This window comes from Scleropages formosus, chromosome 7, assembly GCF_900964775.1.
Source record: "Scleropages formosus chromosome 7, fSclFor1.1, whole genome shotgun sequence".
Classification (NCBI taxonomy): Eukaryota; Metazoa; Chordata; class Actinopteri; order Osteoglossiformes; family Osteoglossidae; genus Scleropages; species Scleropages formosus.
The window spans coordinates 17,449,404-17,464,289 of NC_041812.1; the positions used below are offsets into that span (position 1 = coordinate 17,449,404).

General features: G+C 43.4%; 1 protein-coding gene across 1 annotated transcript; it reads left to right on the forward strand.

The window, feature by feature from the left end:
• The first annotated feature begins 216 nt into the window (after window positions 1-216).
• On the forward strand, window positions 217-7,790 carry cotl1 (coactosin-like F-actin binding protein 1). Its single transcript, XM_018739237.2, has 4 exons — window positions 217-719; window positions 2,546-2,628; window positions 5,832-5,989; window positions 7,050-7,790. Exons 1-4 carry the CDS (start codon window positions 643-645, stop codon window positions 7,158-7,160), a joined length of 429 nt encoding a protein of 142 aa, XP_018594753.1. The 5' UTR covers window positions 217-642; the 3' UTR covers window positions 7,161-7,790.
• Window positions 7,791-14,886: the final 7,096 nt, after the last annotated feature.

Consider the following 14,886-nt stretch of genomic DNA (forward strand, 5'->3'; position numbering starts at 1 on the left):
GGTAAGGTGCGGCGTATAATTTACTCTGAACAGAGCCGTTCTACTGTTTTTGTCGTGTGAAACGTGGGAATATCTTTCAATCCGTGTGCGCATCCGTGACACAACAGATTTTTTTTTTTTTTTTTAATCAATTTATGAAAATCGTGCAGACCGCTAAGGTGGAGCACGTCTGCAGCCGAGTGCATCTCCGCCCGGGGGCCAGAAGGAGGCAGGAAAGGCCAGCGAAACGGGAGCGGCGGACAGGGGCGGGTTCCGCTTTCCGTCTATGAGCCGCTCGGCTGTCGCGAGGGGGCGAATCCTGCGTGTGGCGGGAGTCCCGTTCCTCTCGCTTCGTAACCTGATTGACGAACATCAGCACCAACGCCCAGGAGCCGGCTCTAGGAAATGAGTCGAGCGCTGGGGAGGTTCGCATTCTCCGATCGCTGAGCAGCGCGCGCGCGCACACACACACACACACACTCGCTCTCACGCGACACACTCAGTCTGTGAACGGCACCAGCGCCACCTTTCCTCCTCGCGCCGTGTCGAACCGGCTCTGTCTCGCTTCCTTCCCACCGAGCATTTTTCTGCTCATTTCCAATTTCTGCGCCCGTCTCCTCCTCGCACACCTCCCCCCTCACCGGCCGAGCGCTCGTCTGGAAGATGGCCACACGAATCGATAAAGAAGCGTGCAGGGAAGCGTACAACCTCGTCAGAGACGACAACTCGGGGATAAACTGGTAAGTGTGTTTTATGGCCACTTGAACCGCGTCCGCTGCTGATTGTCATGGAATCGCTGGAAGCTGACGCGATGTCGCAACGCACACGACACGGGCGAGGGCTGGGTGGGTGCGAGAAAAACAGCCCCCGTCGTGTTCGTCCTCGTCCTCTCCGACTCCGTTCATCATCCACCTTATCGGCATTCATTCGTAGCTCATATTTACATATTTCAATCAGAGCCGCAGCGTCCCAGTCGCAGTAAAATGTGTTACAAACATGTACGCTTGCTTCTCGTCACCATCATGTATGACTTAATTGATTCTCCCCTGTGGAATTGGCCAAAATGGGGAGTGTATAAAACAGAGGTGTAGAAACAGAACCCGGGGGGTGGAGTCGTGTCCTGTTTAGAGTTGGCTTACAATCGGAAGGTTCCCGGTTCGAATCCCCGCTCCCGCTGACTGTAGTACCCTGAAAACTGAACTGTTGTAGAAGGACTACTGTGCTGTATAGATTCCGTTTTTTTTTTTTTTTTTTTTTTTTTTTTTTTTTTTTAAATCTAACAGTATCAATCGCCTTGGACGAATATCAGTTCAGTAAAGGATGATGATGATGATAATGCGTGTGTTTATCGCACGATACACATGACCCGCAACAAAGAAAGAGGCAGGAGGGCGGGTCGCAGAGCCGAGAATGCCGCGAGCGGCTCCAACACCCTCCCGCAATATCTACCGCTGCCTCCGGTCCGCAGGTGGAGACCTGTCAGATATTGTACTCGGTTCAAGTTTAAGTCGCGCGAGACCGGAAGTCGCCGCGTCCTGCGTTCACCAATCAACAGGCGCGAAAAATCCGACGCTGAAGAAGGAATTGGATGATTTCTTCGCAACTTCCTTTTGTCGGCGTGAAGATGCAAATCGGGTTGATCGGGAGCGCAGTTAACGCGTCTAAACCGCGCACGTGGTCTGTCACTGATAGGCGGGCGAAGTGCCCCGATTACATTTGGATTCTTAAAAAATAACATCGTTCTTTGATGTATAAGGGCATACACGTCGGAGGGCTCTGTCTCAGTTCATACATAAAAAGGAGAAGGGTGATTTTTAAAAAAATACACAAATTAAAAACTTATTGCAGATCATACCGCTGAGCCTGCAGTCGACACAGGGAGGGGTGACAGTTGTAGTGTATGAGTTTAATTTTAATGTGATCCTGAAATAACATATATATATATATATATATATATATATATATATATATATATATATATATATATAAATCAATAACAGTTATATAGTGTGTAAAGTATTGTTGCGCAGTATGATTTTATAAAATTAAATGTTTAGAACAAGTGTTCGGGATTCGATTTCTGATGAAAACTGGACGTGTTGGTGATCAGATTTGTACTGCCATTTTAACACAATGTCAGTGTAGCAGCTTGGTTAAGTTGGAACACAGGTTATGCGTCATAACTGCCCCTCTATAAATATAGATATACACATAAACACACACAGGCACCCACTGACCAACATGATGTTCTTTGCCTTTGTTACAAAGACTGTCAATGACATGCATTTTTCCTCCTTCCTTATTTGTGTGTGTGTGTGCATATAATTTACATGTATTGATTAGGGTTCGAGTCCCGCTTGGGGTGCCTTGCGATGGACTGGCGTCCCATCCTGGGTGTGTCCCCTCCCCCTCCAGCCTTACGCCCTGTGTGTTGCTGGGTTAGGCTCCGGCTCACTGCGACCCCACTTGGGACAAGCAGATTCAGACAATGTGTGTGTGTGTGTGTGTGTGTGTGTGTGTGAGATTTATTCACTCATGCTTTATAACTTGTATTGTGTGGTTTAAGGGTTTCCTTCAAGTATGACGGCTCTATGATTGTTCCTGGGGGCCATGGGGCAGATTACGAAGAGTTTAAGAGCCAGTGCGCAGGTAATATCCCTCTCCTTCTCTCAGATACTCTGTCATAGCTTTGTGCCTGTAAATAAATGTAGAAAGAGACTTTCTTGTGCCCTGTGGCCCTGCAACAATCTGAGGGTTCTCTCCATGTCTTAAGGTGCTGGAAGGGTAGCATTCCAGTAGAGGAATTTTAATCATAAATCATTAAATCCAGATTTATAATATCCCTTCTACATCAGTGTGTTGCCGGGTGAGGTGTGGCATGTCGTAAATACTTAGACATAATGTGTATGTAAAATTTGCCCTCTTATTAGTCATATTATCTCTACACAATTGCTGGCTTTTCAATGAGTCACAATACAGCTATTTCCTTTGTAGAAACCACATATTTGCTCCCCAGGGCTACATACAGTTGAAGTGTACACATTTGTTTAGCGTATTTCTTGTATAACACTCTGGCCTAGATTTACCCTGCTCAGTGTACACTCACCATGCCCAAAACTGAACATAGTACGGTGTTCCTCATTTGCATGAGTTAGTGTTAATGCTGCTATGTAATGAGTGCACCAGCACCCTTCTCATGCCACAGATCGGCTTTGGCATTTGACGTCACGAGTCATCTAGCTTTCTACTGCTGCCTTGCTTTTTGTGTGTTTGTATGTCTGAACATGCATATTGTTTAATTGATTTAATGAGATTTTTCCCCCCCCCCCCTTTTCCGAGTTTGCCTTCACAAACCCAGGAGTGTATTAATAATGACTTTTCAGGGATTTGAAATGTTATGGTGTGTCCCCTTTGCGTTGCACCATCATTAGATTAGGACACTTCTTGGCACCGTGGTTGCACTGTCAGCATTAAACCTAGCTGACTGAAACAAAAAGAAGAGCTGAGGGTAGGAAGCATTTCGGTGAAGCACAATTGAGGAAGGAAACTGTGTCCAGCTGAGAAGGTGAAGGGTGGAGTGTGTACTAAGCTAGGGGCCGGCAGCAAAGAAGGCTTGGCTCTCCGTATGGTCAGGTGACGCTTCCGCATTCTTCAGGAGAGAGACGGTGGCTCGGCTGGTGGTTGAGAAGCATGCGAGTTGGAGGTGGAACTAGGTTTAATGTTTGAAGTCTTTGGCGCATACCATAGATTAATATTAGACAGAAATTCCACGTTTGGAGTTGTTCGGGTAGCTCTGCTGGGAAAGGTCATATCTGTTTCCTAGATCTTCACAGAATCTTGAAGAAGAGGGCATGGAAGAGCGCTGACTGTAGCAGAGTGCAGAACGGGGATCGCTGAGGCTCGTGAAGGAAGGAGGCCTGTTATGTACCATATTTACATGTGGTCTTCATCATTTCTTTTAGACTTTTAACAAATGCATATCTGCTGGAGGAAAAATACAAAAGAAAAAATATATTTATATATATATATTTAACTAATCTCTGTGGTTATCGTTGGTATTTTGCAGTGTTAAATCAAGACCCAAGTTAATGAAGTTAAACTGTAGCAAGAAAACTTGCAGCCTTTTAGGGAGCAGCAATAATTTAAAGAACAAAAGCATTAAACATGTTCTGTTCACAAACTGGTACTTGTCACTGATAAGTGTCCTGCACTTTTTGTGTTTAATTGGTCAACCATATGCGGCACACCTTCACCAGGGAAACCAGATACTGTTTTCCAAGGAAATTTACAGACAAACCATTTCCTTTCAGGTTACTCACATATACACTGGCTCCAAAAAGAATATGAACTATTGATGAAGGAACAAGAATTTAATTTAAAATGTCTAGACTAAAAGTACAGAAAAAAATGAAATGCGGTTCCTTGTTTTGTGTGTCTACTTTTAGCTTTGGATATATTGAGAAAGTTTGTGGCACTTTTCACAAGCTGTCACATTTACTATGGTAGCAATGGTATTGGGTGCAGAAGCTCCATTATTGGCAGAACTGCCTGATGTTTACTCATGGGAAATCCCATCTGAGAAGCTGCTGTTGTACCCTTGAGGAGAAATCTCTTTAAAATTGCTACACCGAACATTGATAATTATGAACAGATTGAAGACCGTTAGCTTTTCTGGTTGATTTTTACAAAACAATCCATGCAGAAGTAGATTGGGTTAGTACTGATAGCATAAGACTTTCAATGTGTTTATTCACCCTGCCTGTCATGTTAACAAAGAAACCATGAGAAATTTCGACGAAATTGAACGTGTTGAAACTTTTCAGCCAAGTTTTTCCGTTGCAATAATTTCTATACATGTTTATGTCCTGATTTATTTTTAATGTTTAGATGGTCACCTTTATTTTGTAGCATTTGACAGACATTCTGTTCAGCTCATGCTGAACTGTGCGAAGGAAGCTGGACACGTGAAGGGATTTAAAAAGTGGCTTGCCTGTGTGATTATAAGTGAGAGTGAGAGCTGGAGGCTTGCACAGACTGTTACAATAATACTTTTATAAACATTTATGTATACATAGAGACATAATGTGGGCATTAATAAGTGATAAATGAACTGCTGTTGTAAAATTTCACCAGTTGTCCAATAGATGATAAGGACTGAATGAGGGGATATTCAAACCCTCATCACCCATGGCAAAAGCACAGACCTGAGCCATGGGACCCCTGGGTAAAGGCCCGTTGATGAGTCTTGTGGGATTGCGACGTATTGGTAATGTGGTTAAGGTTGCTGCCCATGGTGAAGGGTCTGCAGTTCAATTCTTGCCATGTTGCTTCTTCTTTGAGACGCTACAGTATTTTGGATCAGTTCTTTATGGGATGATGATTTTCATCTATGATTATTAATTGGGATGCATCGAGAATCTGAGGTGAGATTGACGGCTTCTGTGTAGCATAGAATGAGAGCCAATTTATGAACCTGAGGTATAAAAATACTTTTTCGACATGTTTGCGTTATATGCGTGTAGGAATGAATGGAGTAAGTTTGATTGTGTGAATGAGGGACGATATTTGTCTGAAGGGCTGAACATTTGTTCCGTCTCTTTGATTGGGAGCATTGACCTAAATACCTTCTCTTGTCTTTCCTCTCACTCATTTTCCTTCCATTTTAATCTGGGTGCGGAGCCAAGGCCAGTCGACTATGTAGCAGTAATGATTTGTTGGTCCCTCCCATCCCCCTCCCCTGCCCCTCAGCTTAACAGCAGCTCCTTAACATGTGTCTCCCGCAGTCATCGCTGTGCTATTGCTGGCTGTCCTGCATCGCTCAGCCTCTCCTCACATCCTGCTTCTCCTCACAGATGACGTGCGCCTCTTCGGCTTCGTGCGATTCACAACCGGCGACGCCATGAGCAAGCGCGTCAAATTCGCGCTCATCACCTGGATCGGTGAGAACGTGAGCGGCCTGCAGCGGGCCAAGATCAGCACTGATAAAACAACGGTGAAGGAGGTCGTACAGGTGAGTTCTTCAGAAACGCTCATGTTTTGTCTGGCCTGTTGTAGACATCAGTGAGCAACACACGTTTGTGCATCGCTCATGCTCTCCCTTTTCTCTGTTTGCACAGTCACACAAGTGAGAGTTGTTATGCTCTTCTGTGATCCCTATTCCCCATTGTGCACAAACCCTTGTGACGCTATAAACGTGAGGAAGAGCCATGGCATTTATCTGCACATTAGTCTTGTCACATGTCTTGTAAATAACAGCTGCATGTCTCACATTCATCTGCAGTGTGAAACCATTATCTGTACATGGCTAAGTGTGAGTCGGAGAGACGGAAAAATAGCACAGATTATGCCACCTTCTAATATTATCAAGTTTGTCTGTTTTATTGGTGTTTGCTAAAACACACACACACCTGAATTGCTTGTAAACATATGTAACGGCTGAGGAGCAGTTGGACAACTGTGGTTGGTGTCTCGTAATCCCTTGCAGTAGATTTTATTTGCACAGTCATTCATCTCTGCTTTCCTACTGTGTCAACTACACACGCTCTCCCTACCTTAAGCCACGTGCTGAGAATTTAAAGGTGTGACTGTTTACCTGGAATTGCTGCCGTTTTGATAATATGGTTTTGAAGAGTTTCCTAACCCACAAGGATTTCTGATCAAAAATGCTGCTCTCGTGCTAATGTCCTAGTGTGTGTGTGTGTGTGTGTGTGTGTGCGCGCGCGCATGCGCGCGCTGATTTTGTCACCAGTTTATAGGTGACTTGTTTGCTTGTAGTGAAAAATTAAATGATCATTGTGATAAATGTGAACTATTTACACAATAACAGGCTGTAAATTTCATTGTACACCATCTATGTGTCTTTCAGTATACTTTGCATTTATTATAAATCAGATTAAAATGATTAAATCTTTTCTTTGTATTTTGAAAGATGGGTGCAGCCAGGCCGATCAGTACGGTGATCGGTGTCATGGATAGACAGACAATAGATCAGGACAGGGCACACACGTTTGTAGACTCTCCCTCTGACGCACATCCTTACGCAGCTGTTTGTTTCTCTGTCTCCCATACAGAACTTTGCCAAGGAGTTCATGGTCAGTGATCTACGTGAGCTGGAGGAAGAATACATCCTCTCTGAGCTGAAAAAGGCAGGAGGGGCCAACTATGATGCTCAGACAGAGTAGCGTAGGTTATAATAGGGTAGGCTAGAGCAGGCTGGGGCAGAACAACTTGCTGTGATCATAGCCTGAACTAGGTTTGATATGTGGGCGGGTCACACCCTGTCTCTAAGAAAACCATTCAATTTACATGCACAATCTCCCCCTCCCCCAGTCCCCTCTCCAGCCCAACATCTGCAGCCCATCATCTCAAACTCATTCATGCTGCAGCTGAATTTCCAATATGCCTTTGATCATGACCCTGTTTTTACACTATGATCATAACAGGATCGACAACATCATTTATTTTATTCTGACTCCACAACGTCAGCTTGCTCTTTTGCTCTTCCTGTCAGGCTCATACTGTGAAAACATACCGCTGGTCAGTGGAGAAATTTACAGTCCTGCCATCATACATCGGAGGTACCTCCATGCCACTCATTTCCCTACTTTAAATTCTTAGTGCATCAATCTCCTGTGGAGATAAGGGCATTGTGGGAGAAATGGCTGGCATCCATGTAGGGGGCAGGAATGAAATATCTTCCACATGGACCGTCCGCCCTGTATTCTTTTTACCTTCCTGCTTGCTGGCCTGTTTTTGGCCAGACTGTGGTAAGGTCCCAGTACTGTGCTCCAAAGGCAGCTGTGACTATAGTGTAACTTTTTTTTCACCCATTCATTCAAATTAAAATACAAACAGAACTTTTTTTAAATGTGCTTTTTTTTTTTTTCTTTTTTTTTTTTTTTTTTTTTAAAACTCAGTCTGGGAGTTTTTTTTTTTTTTTTTTTTTTTTGTATTTAGGAACTGGAAAGAGATGGTCATGGCAAAATGAGCACCATTTATCACAGATAAATCATTTCAGAATAAATTTTTTCCAAGCTTTTGTTTCTGTGTCTGTTGTGTTTTGGAGAAGAAAAAAATGCTTTGTTCATAATCATTATGTGGTTATTTACAATAATATGACATCTTCATGTTGGTATCCTCCGCTGTGCTGCAACACAAGATGGAATAGCAGTGGTAATTTGTGGACAAAGTGGGGTTCTGGGTGGGGCTGGAATACTCTTGGCCCCAGGGGGGAGGGCTGGGGCCAGTGCAGTGCCCCATCTCTAGTCTGAGCACATACGACAACTGTCATGGGGGCCTGAAGGAAGTCCCTCTGTTGCCACGGTTACTATCAGCCAATCACAGACATCGGCTTTAGCTGCATTAGTCCAAAGCTTGTCAATAACGGTTCCCCCTCCCTTCCTACAGCGTTGAGTTCAACAGATGTAAACTTGACTGCTTAATTACTTAATCTATAAGCTGCTTGCCATCTGCTTTTTTGACACGGAGAGATGGAGAAGTCTAGGAAGCAGAAGCAAGTTCAATTGCGTGTACTTTCAATATTAGTCTTTGTCTCCACACTGTTTAGATTTTAGTATGTATACACAAAATTGTAAGATGAAGTATTTTATTAATTGACCAGTTAAAACATGAGCACAGCAACATGCACTAGAAAACCAATTAAATATGTCCCAGAACACCTAAATGACAAACTAATGTTTTTGTCTTTTCATATCTTAAATACATCTGAGACACACACACGAGAATAAAAACAATAGCAATAAACCCAGCAATTGTGGAAAGAATCTTAACTTTACTATATACTTTTCTAACTGCAGAGCAGAAGCAATATTGAGCGCTGACAAGATCACTCTGTTTCAATGTAACACTATGTACCTCAATGAGTTAAATTGGTACATGAAGCTCATACTGGAGGAGAATTGTGGTATGAGTAAGGCTTTGCAATAAATTACCTTCATATAGTTATCAAACCACTGATGGAATTAGATTTACATCCCAATCAAATTGGAGCTACTGAAGTAAAGTGCAGAAAGCTTTATTTTTCTGTTGCATTTCTCCATTTCAGTTTGAACAAATTACTTTGTAATCTGTGTTTTGCACAGGTAATGTCATGTGAGCTGATCTATTATTCTGAAACTTTGGTAATATTTTTAACTAAACTAAAACTGAAATCTATCTAGTCAAAGTGTTTCTCATTACATACATGTGTTTGTGGAAAAAGCTAGAAAGCAGAACAAGTACTTTTCTTATATCCTCTATCAATATAATTAATGCGCTATTAAATCGTTTACGTATAAATCTTGCTCAGACAAAGGACATTCATCTTCTATAGAAATCTTGGCGAAAACTAAGCAAACAAGGTTCGTGGGTTCACAGAGATGCTTTGGTCGGTGTTGTCCCACTGTGTTTCTCTGTAGTCATGTTTAAGAATAAACCATAAAGGACGGGGAAGAAGAAAGGTGTTCCCAGCTGTCTCGGGGGAACAGATTAGATAAATTACTTCTGAGGTTAATTAGGAGACTAAATACTGTGGCAAATTGCTGTTGACAGACATTCAAATCATGCACGAACCTTTTACGCAACAAGAGTATGGCTTCAATGCAGCGTCTCTGTAATGAGCAAAACAGAGGTCTTCCCACTGTTAGGTGAGGTACAGCTGGATGAGCAATCTCACACATAGCAATCAAAGAGCTTATTTGCAAATCGTCTTCTCAGCGTGCATGTCTGGACGCCTCCCAAGTGCTACAACCAGATGTCAGCGTCAGTGCTACAGCAGTCATACTTGGATACAGTTTCAGAACATTACAAGCACTTTTCTCCAGTCTCTGTGATGGGGTGGTATTTGTTGTGGTGTCACTAAGGGTTTGGGTGCTTTGAAGAGCAACTCTCTTAACTCATCCTACATTCTATAACTTCTTCGGGTCTGGTAATATCACTCCATTTCTTGGTGGTTTACCCAAAAGTGGGGCTTGTTGAGTGATGCTAGATCGCAGATTTTGAAAATTGTTTCTGAGTTTTGGGGAGTTGCTCAAACAAGGGGCAACGTTGCACTGGTGGGCCGGGAAAGAGACTAGAAGGTACGGGCAGTTGGCAGAGAAGGGATGGGATTCAGGAGGCTGGGAGTTGAGGGGAGGTGGGTTGGAGGGCTTGGCAAGATAGGAGCGACACTGGGGGAGGGGTGAAAGTGGGGCAAGTGAGCAGGGGGCCCTTTCAATGAATGTGAATGGGGCTGTGAATGGGAATGGGTGGCCCGCCTCTCAATGCCTCTGTGTGCCACTTCTGAGCTGGCACAGAGCTGCAATTGTTGGGAGGTAACGTGTTGCACTCCAGGAAGGACCACACGGATATTCCCGCATCCATTCATAATACTATGGACCCACCAGTCTGTACATCTGTCCAAAGTTCAAAAATTGAAGCAGTGTCCACAGTGCTTTAATGTGTAAATGAGGCAGAGCTCAATGGGGTGTTGATCCAGGAGACAAAGGTCACATATTGGCCACAACTGACTTTGGTTCATTCCACACTGTTCTGTATGACTGCACGTCCTTCTTTATTACGCCTGTTTCTGTCTGTATGAGTACGATTCATTCCTATTCCCCATGTGTACCTATATTTTAATGTCTTTTCATTCAAGTGTGAATTACATGTCGCCTGATACATTTTTTTTGCACCACTCATTCATTCCATACCTAAGTATGTATGTGATTTATTGACAGCATATCAATATGAGCAGGATTACAAAAATGTGGTTTTAAACTGTTTGTAATAAGAATATTTAGTATTATACACACTTGCTCAGCATTAGGGTTAGGACTGAGAGTTCCTTTTGTTACACATCACAGGTCGCTCAGTGTAGGAGAAGCTGCGCTATTCAATTTTCACTGCTTCCAACTTGCATAATGTACTGGAGATGTCTTAATGATCCATCAGAGGTTATGTGGCTGGATGCAGCCATGCAACGGCCAACCAAGCCAATGGCACACACCCTGAGGGCTATATCTAAATTCACCGCCAAATTTTAAGAGTTCCAAATAAAATCTGCTGATAACGAGCATTTTACTAGTTTGATTAAATGAGTTGGTCGGATGGAATCCATGACAGGCAACAGATGCTATAGTAAAAAAATTAAAAAAAATCCCTGAAAGTTTATAATATAGAAAGTGAAACATTGTTCAGGACTTTAATCCTCTAAAGTACATTGAAAAGCAGAAATACCTTCTTCACTTCCTGGTCCAAAGGTCACGGATCTTGTGAATAATCGCTAAAGGGGAAAGCTGAGTCTTCACTTCTGAACTGCGTTCTCAGTGCTGAAAAAGACTATCTTATGACTGGGCAAAAATTCACAGCAGCTTGTGCTGCCATAAATCATAGGAAAGTTGTCTTGTTTACATGACATGAATTATCCCCCTTTTTTACGGAAAAGGACAGGGTACATTGTCTCTGTTTCTCTCGCAGTATCCCTTCTCTGTCTGCTAAATGATCTCTGACAATAAATTGCAAGATTTCCACGGGCTCTCATGTACGGATCAATGAGTACAGTCAAATATTTATTAGCTTCTTGTATTTGTATGCAGCATGAATTAATGAAGTGAAAAACACAATGAGACATCCTAAGCGGAAGTAAGTAGACAAAGGTCAGCTATTTCTCCACATCTAAATTGTGGTCATGGTTTTAAATGACATTTAATAGGATTCTAAATCACTTATGTGCCACCCTTATAATGGCATTCATAGGTTTTTTCCTCAATCCCATCAATAATGCACTTTGTCAGCAATCACGGCTTCCTACAACGAACATATATAGTATCTCCTATGCACAGCAATCTCCAGCACAAAACGATGCTTAATGCCCTCACATATGTAATTTCTGTATATTTAATACAGTTGTGTCTTTCTGTAAAATAAATTCAGCGCTAGAAAATATAAAATGATCAGTGTACAACAAATAAAGAACTAACAGAAGATACGAAACGCATGCCGCTTTTTGTTCTCTGCATGTTTGATATAGCGGCCTGTTTTTGCAGTCTGACAGGTTCTCTTGCTCTTTCCGAAAGCACACCATTACACAAATTAACACAAAAATTTGCAGTTTACAAATATTTCACTTTCGTAATGCAAATATACTCAGACATGCGCTCTTACTCATGGACACATCCTTTTATACACTGTTGCTCAACACGGAAACTAATTCCCTCAGTAAGGCTGTGCGAAGCAGCTCTAGCATGTGGATCAACATGCAGTGTTTGTGTGTCCAAACCTGTTGGTGTGTGTGGAATATGTCATGTAATCGAATTGCTTTTGAAATGGTCCTACATAGAAAATTAGCTTCTTGGTAAGTGTGTGTGTGTGTTTGGTGAGAAAGAAAAAGGCAAATGAGATGAAAGATGTACCAAACTGAAAGGGGAAGTGTCTATTTGAGCACAGCCTCACTGAGCTGCAGTGTTAAATTACAGATGATCTGTACCATAGGACAACATGGTAGCACAGCCAGCAGTGCTGGTCTACTCCCAACACCCTCAATGCTCCAGGGTTTCAATGCTGCTTCTCAACCTAATTTCATATGTGGTCCTAACATGGTGATTAAAACTACATAAAATAACACAGTGCACCACAACAATTATGTCTGCACATTTTGTCTCCTTTGTGAATATTGAACTATGAGTGGACATTTGTGTGAATATGAAGTGTAGTTAGGGTGAGAAGTCCATTCTTATGTCGTGGTTCCCCCAGCTCATGTGGCAAACTTCATCTACACAGGAAGACTGTACCTTGCTTACTACTAACTAGAAGCTACAAACCAAAGTTTCCATGTTTACAGTAGTTACCTTATTTACCCTAGTTACCTTCTCCTGCACATCTGCTCGTCACAGATACTTCATGACCATATAGGGCTGTGAAGAGAAGGGTACTGACTGAGAAGGAAGAAGGGAGAAGGAGAAAAAAAAGAAAAAACCACAGAAACCCCATGTCTCAACTTGCAGAGTGGCACAGCAAGAGGCTGCCTGAAGTACTAGCTACCTTCAGTCAAGAATACCTTTCAGTAGGATTGTAGTATTTACAGAGGGTTTGCACCATACATGAAATTACGTTAAAGCCACCCAGAGAGTGTAGGTTTACTCGGCCGCTCGTTTCATACTGGAACGTCATAATAATGAGTATGGCACTGAGGAATATAGCATTTCGTGACGGACCTTTCTTCGTTTTCTTTCCAGTATCAATAACTGATGTCCAGCGCGGGGTTGCAGTGGTGTGGAACCTATTATGAAAACACACGGTGCAAGACTAGACAATCATACACACACAGACACACACGGAATGGGCAGTTTGGAGGCACCAGGTCACCCGAAACGCGTCTTTGGAAGTAGAGCAGCTGCAGCAATGAAGGATCCCACCACTGCATTAGCGCAGAACGACAGCAGATACTCAATTGCTGTTTGTAAACGGGTGTAAAACCTTTCCGCCAGCTGAATTAACATGCCATAAAATAAGTGACTTGAACGGCTATAAAACTCAAGTAGTGGTGTGTGTACCGTAGGCTACTTGTAACGCGTCAGGGGCCGTCCTCACACTTACTTCACGCACAATCCAAGGTACCGCCTGACTATCTGCGCTCCCGACCACGCCCTACATTACATTTATACTGCATTAATATTACATTTGTTCGCCTCGCTGAAGCTTTTCTTCAAAGCAATCTACAGCGTTACACTACCTACGGTGATTTACCCGTTCATACAGGTTGGTCACTTATGCTGGAACAACTGTAAGGTAAGTAGCTAGAGGACCTTAACCAGCAGCCATGTCATCTCTGTCCTCATGCAGAGTGCCTGTTTGCAGGAGAGCACAATGTGAGGGCCTCGCGCAGCTCTGGCGCCATAAAACCATGACATGGTGCCACGCTGCCAAGCATCTAAATCTGGACATTCTCCCCTAAGTGCCTCTGCACTCTCTGTCAGAATCTGTCACCAGGGATTCTAGCTATCAAACTTGCCTAATTCCTCCTCCGTACTGATGAGGAATTTAAAAGAAAGGCAAACCATTTGGAAATCATATTGACGATATGAACATTACTGCACCAATACTGTTCTGAATGTAATGTAAACATTGCCTGTTAGTAATTTTGTGTACGAGATACATGTAGAAATGTAACTTCTTTATCGCTGGACTAGAACAAAAGGAAGCGACAGCGTCATTTCGCGCGCTGGAGCGACGATGGAGCAATATGCGCACGGCCTTCGCGCTGATAACACACCCAGCCCGCGGCACGGTAAATCTTATGCCCTTAAAAGGCGTTTTTCATCGCTCGCTCTTCACAGGAGAGGAACACCAAGCCGCGCGCGAACACGCGCCCTCGGTGTCGCGCGCTGCCCTGTCGCGAGGCGCCCTCGCGTGGCCACAGCAGGTACAGCTTTGAATACACATTGGGCGGAAAAATAAAATGTTTTCATTGATCTGAGGTTGGGGGTGCGGTGGCGCAGTGGGTTGGACCGCAGTCCTGCTGTCTGGTGGGTCTGGGGTTCGAGTCCCGCTTGGGGTACCTTGCGACGGACTGGCGTCCCGTCCTGGGTGTGTCCCCTTCCCCCTCCGGCCTTGCGCCCTGTGTTGCCGGGTAGGCTCCGGTTCCCCGTGACCCCGTAAGGGACAAGCGGTTCTGAAAATGTGTGTGTGATCTGACGTTCTCCTCCAAAGCTTCTTACTATGATTTAATCGTTTACATAGCAGGGTACATTTTACTGAAGCAATTTAGTAAAAGTACCTGGATCAGGGGAACTGCTGCAGTTTGTTTTGCTCATTAAATTTACATTCATTTATTTAGCAGACACTTTTCTCCAAAGCGACTTCCAATGGATACTATGTAGTTTTAAGCCCACACACCTTATTCACCAAGGTGACATACACTGCTAGATACAC

Bases quoted from the DNA above. Each gene is read 5' to 3' on its own strand.
- cotl1 (XM_018739237.2), top strand. From the start codon at position 643: ATGGCCACACGAATCGATAAAGAAGCGTGCAGGGAAGCGTACAACCTC. The intron at 720-2,545 runs GTAAGTGTGTTT...GTGTGGTTTAAG, and splicing joins GACAACTCGGGGATAAACTG to GGTTTCCTTCAAGTATGACG. The intron at 5,990-7,049 runs GTGAGTTCTTCA...TCTCCCATACAG, and splicing joins CGGTGAAGGAGGTCGTACAG to AACTTTGCCAAGGAGTTCAT.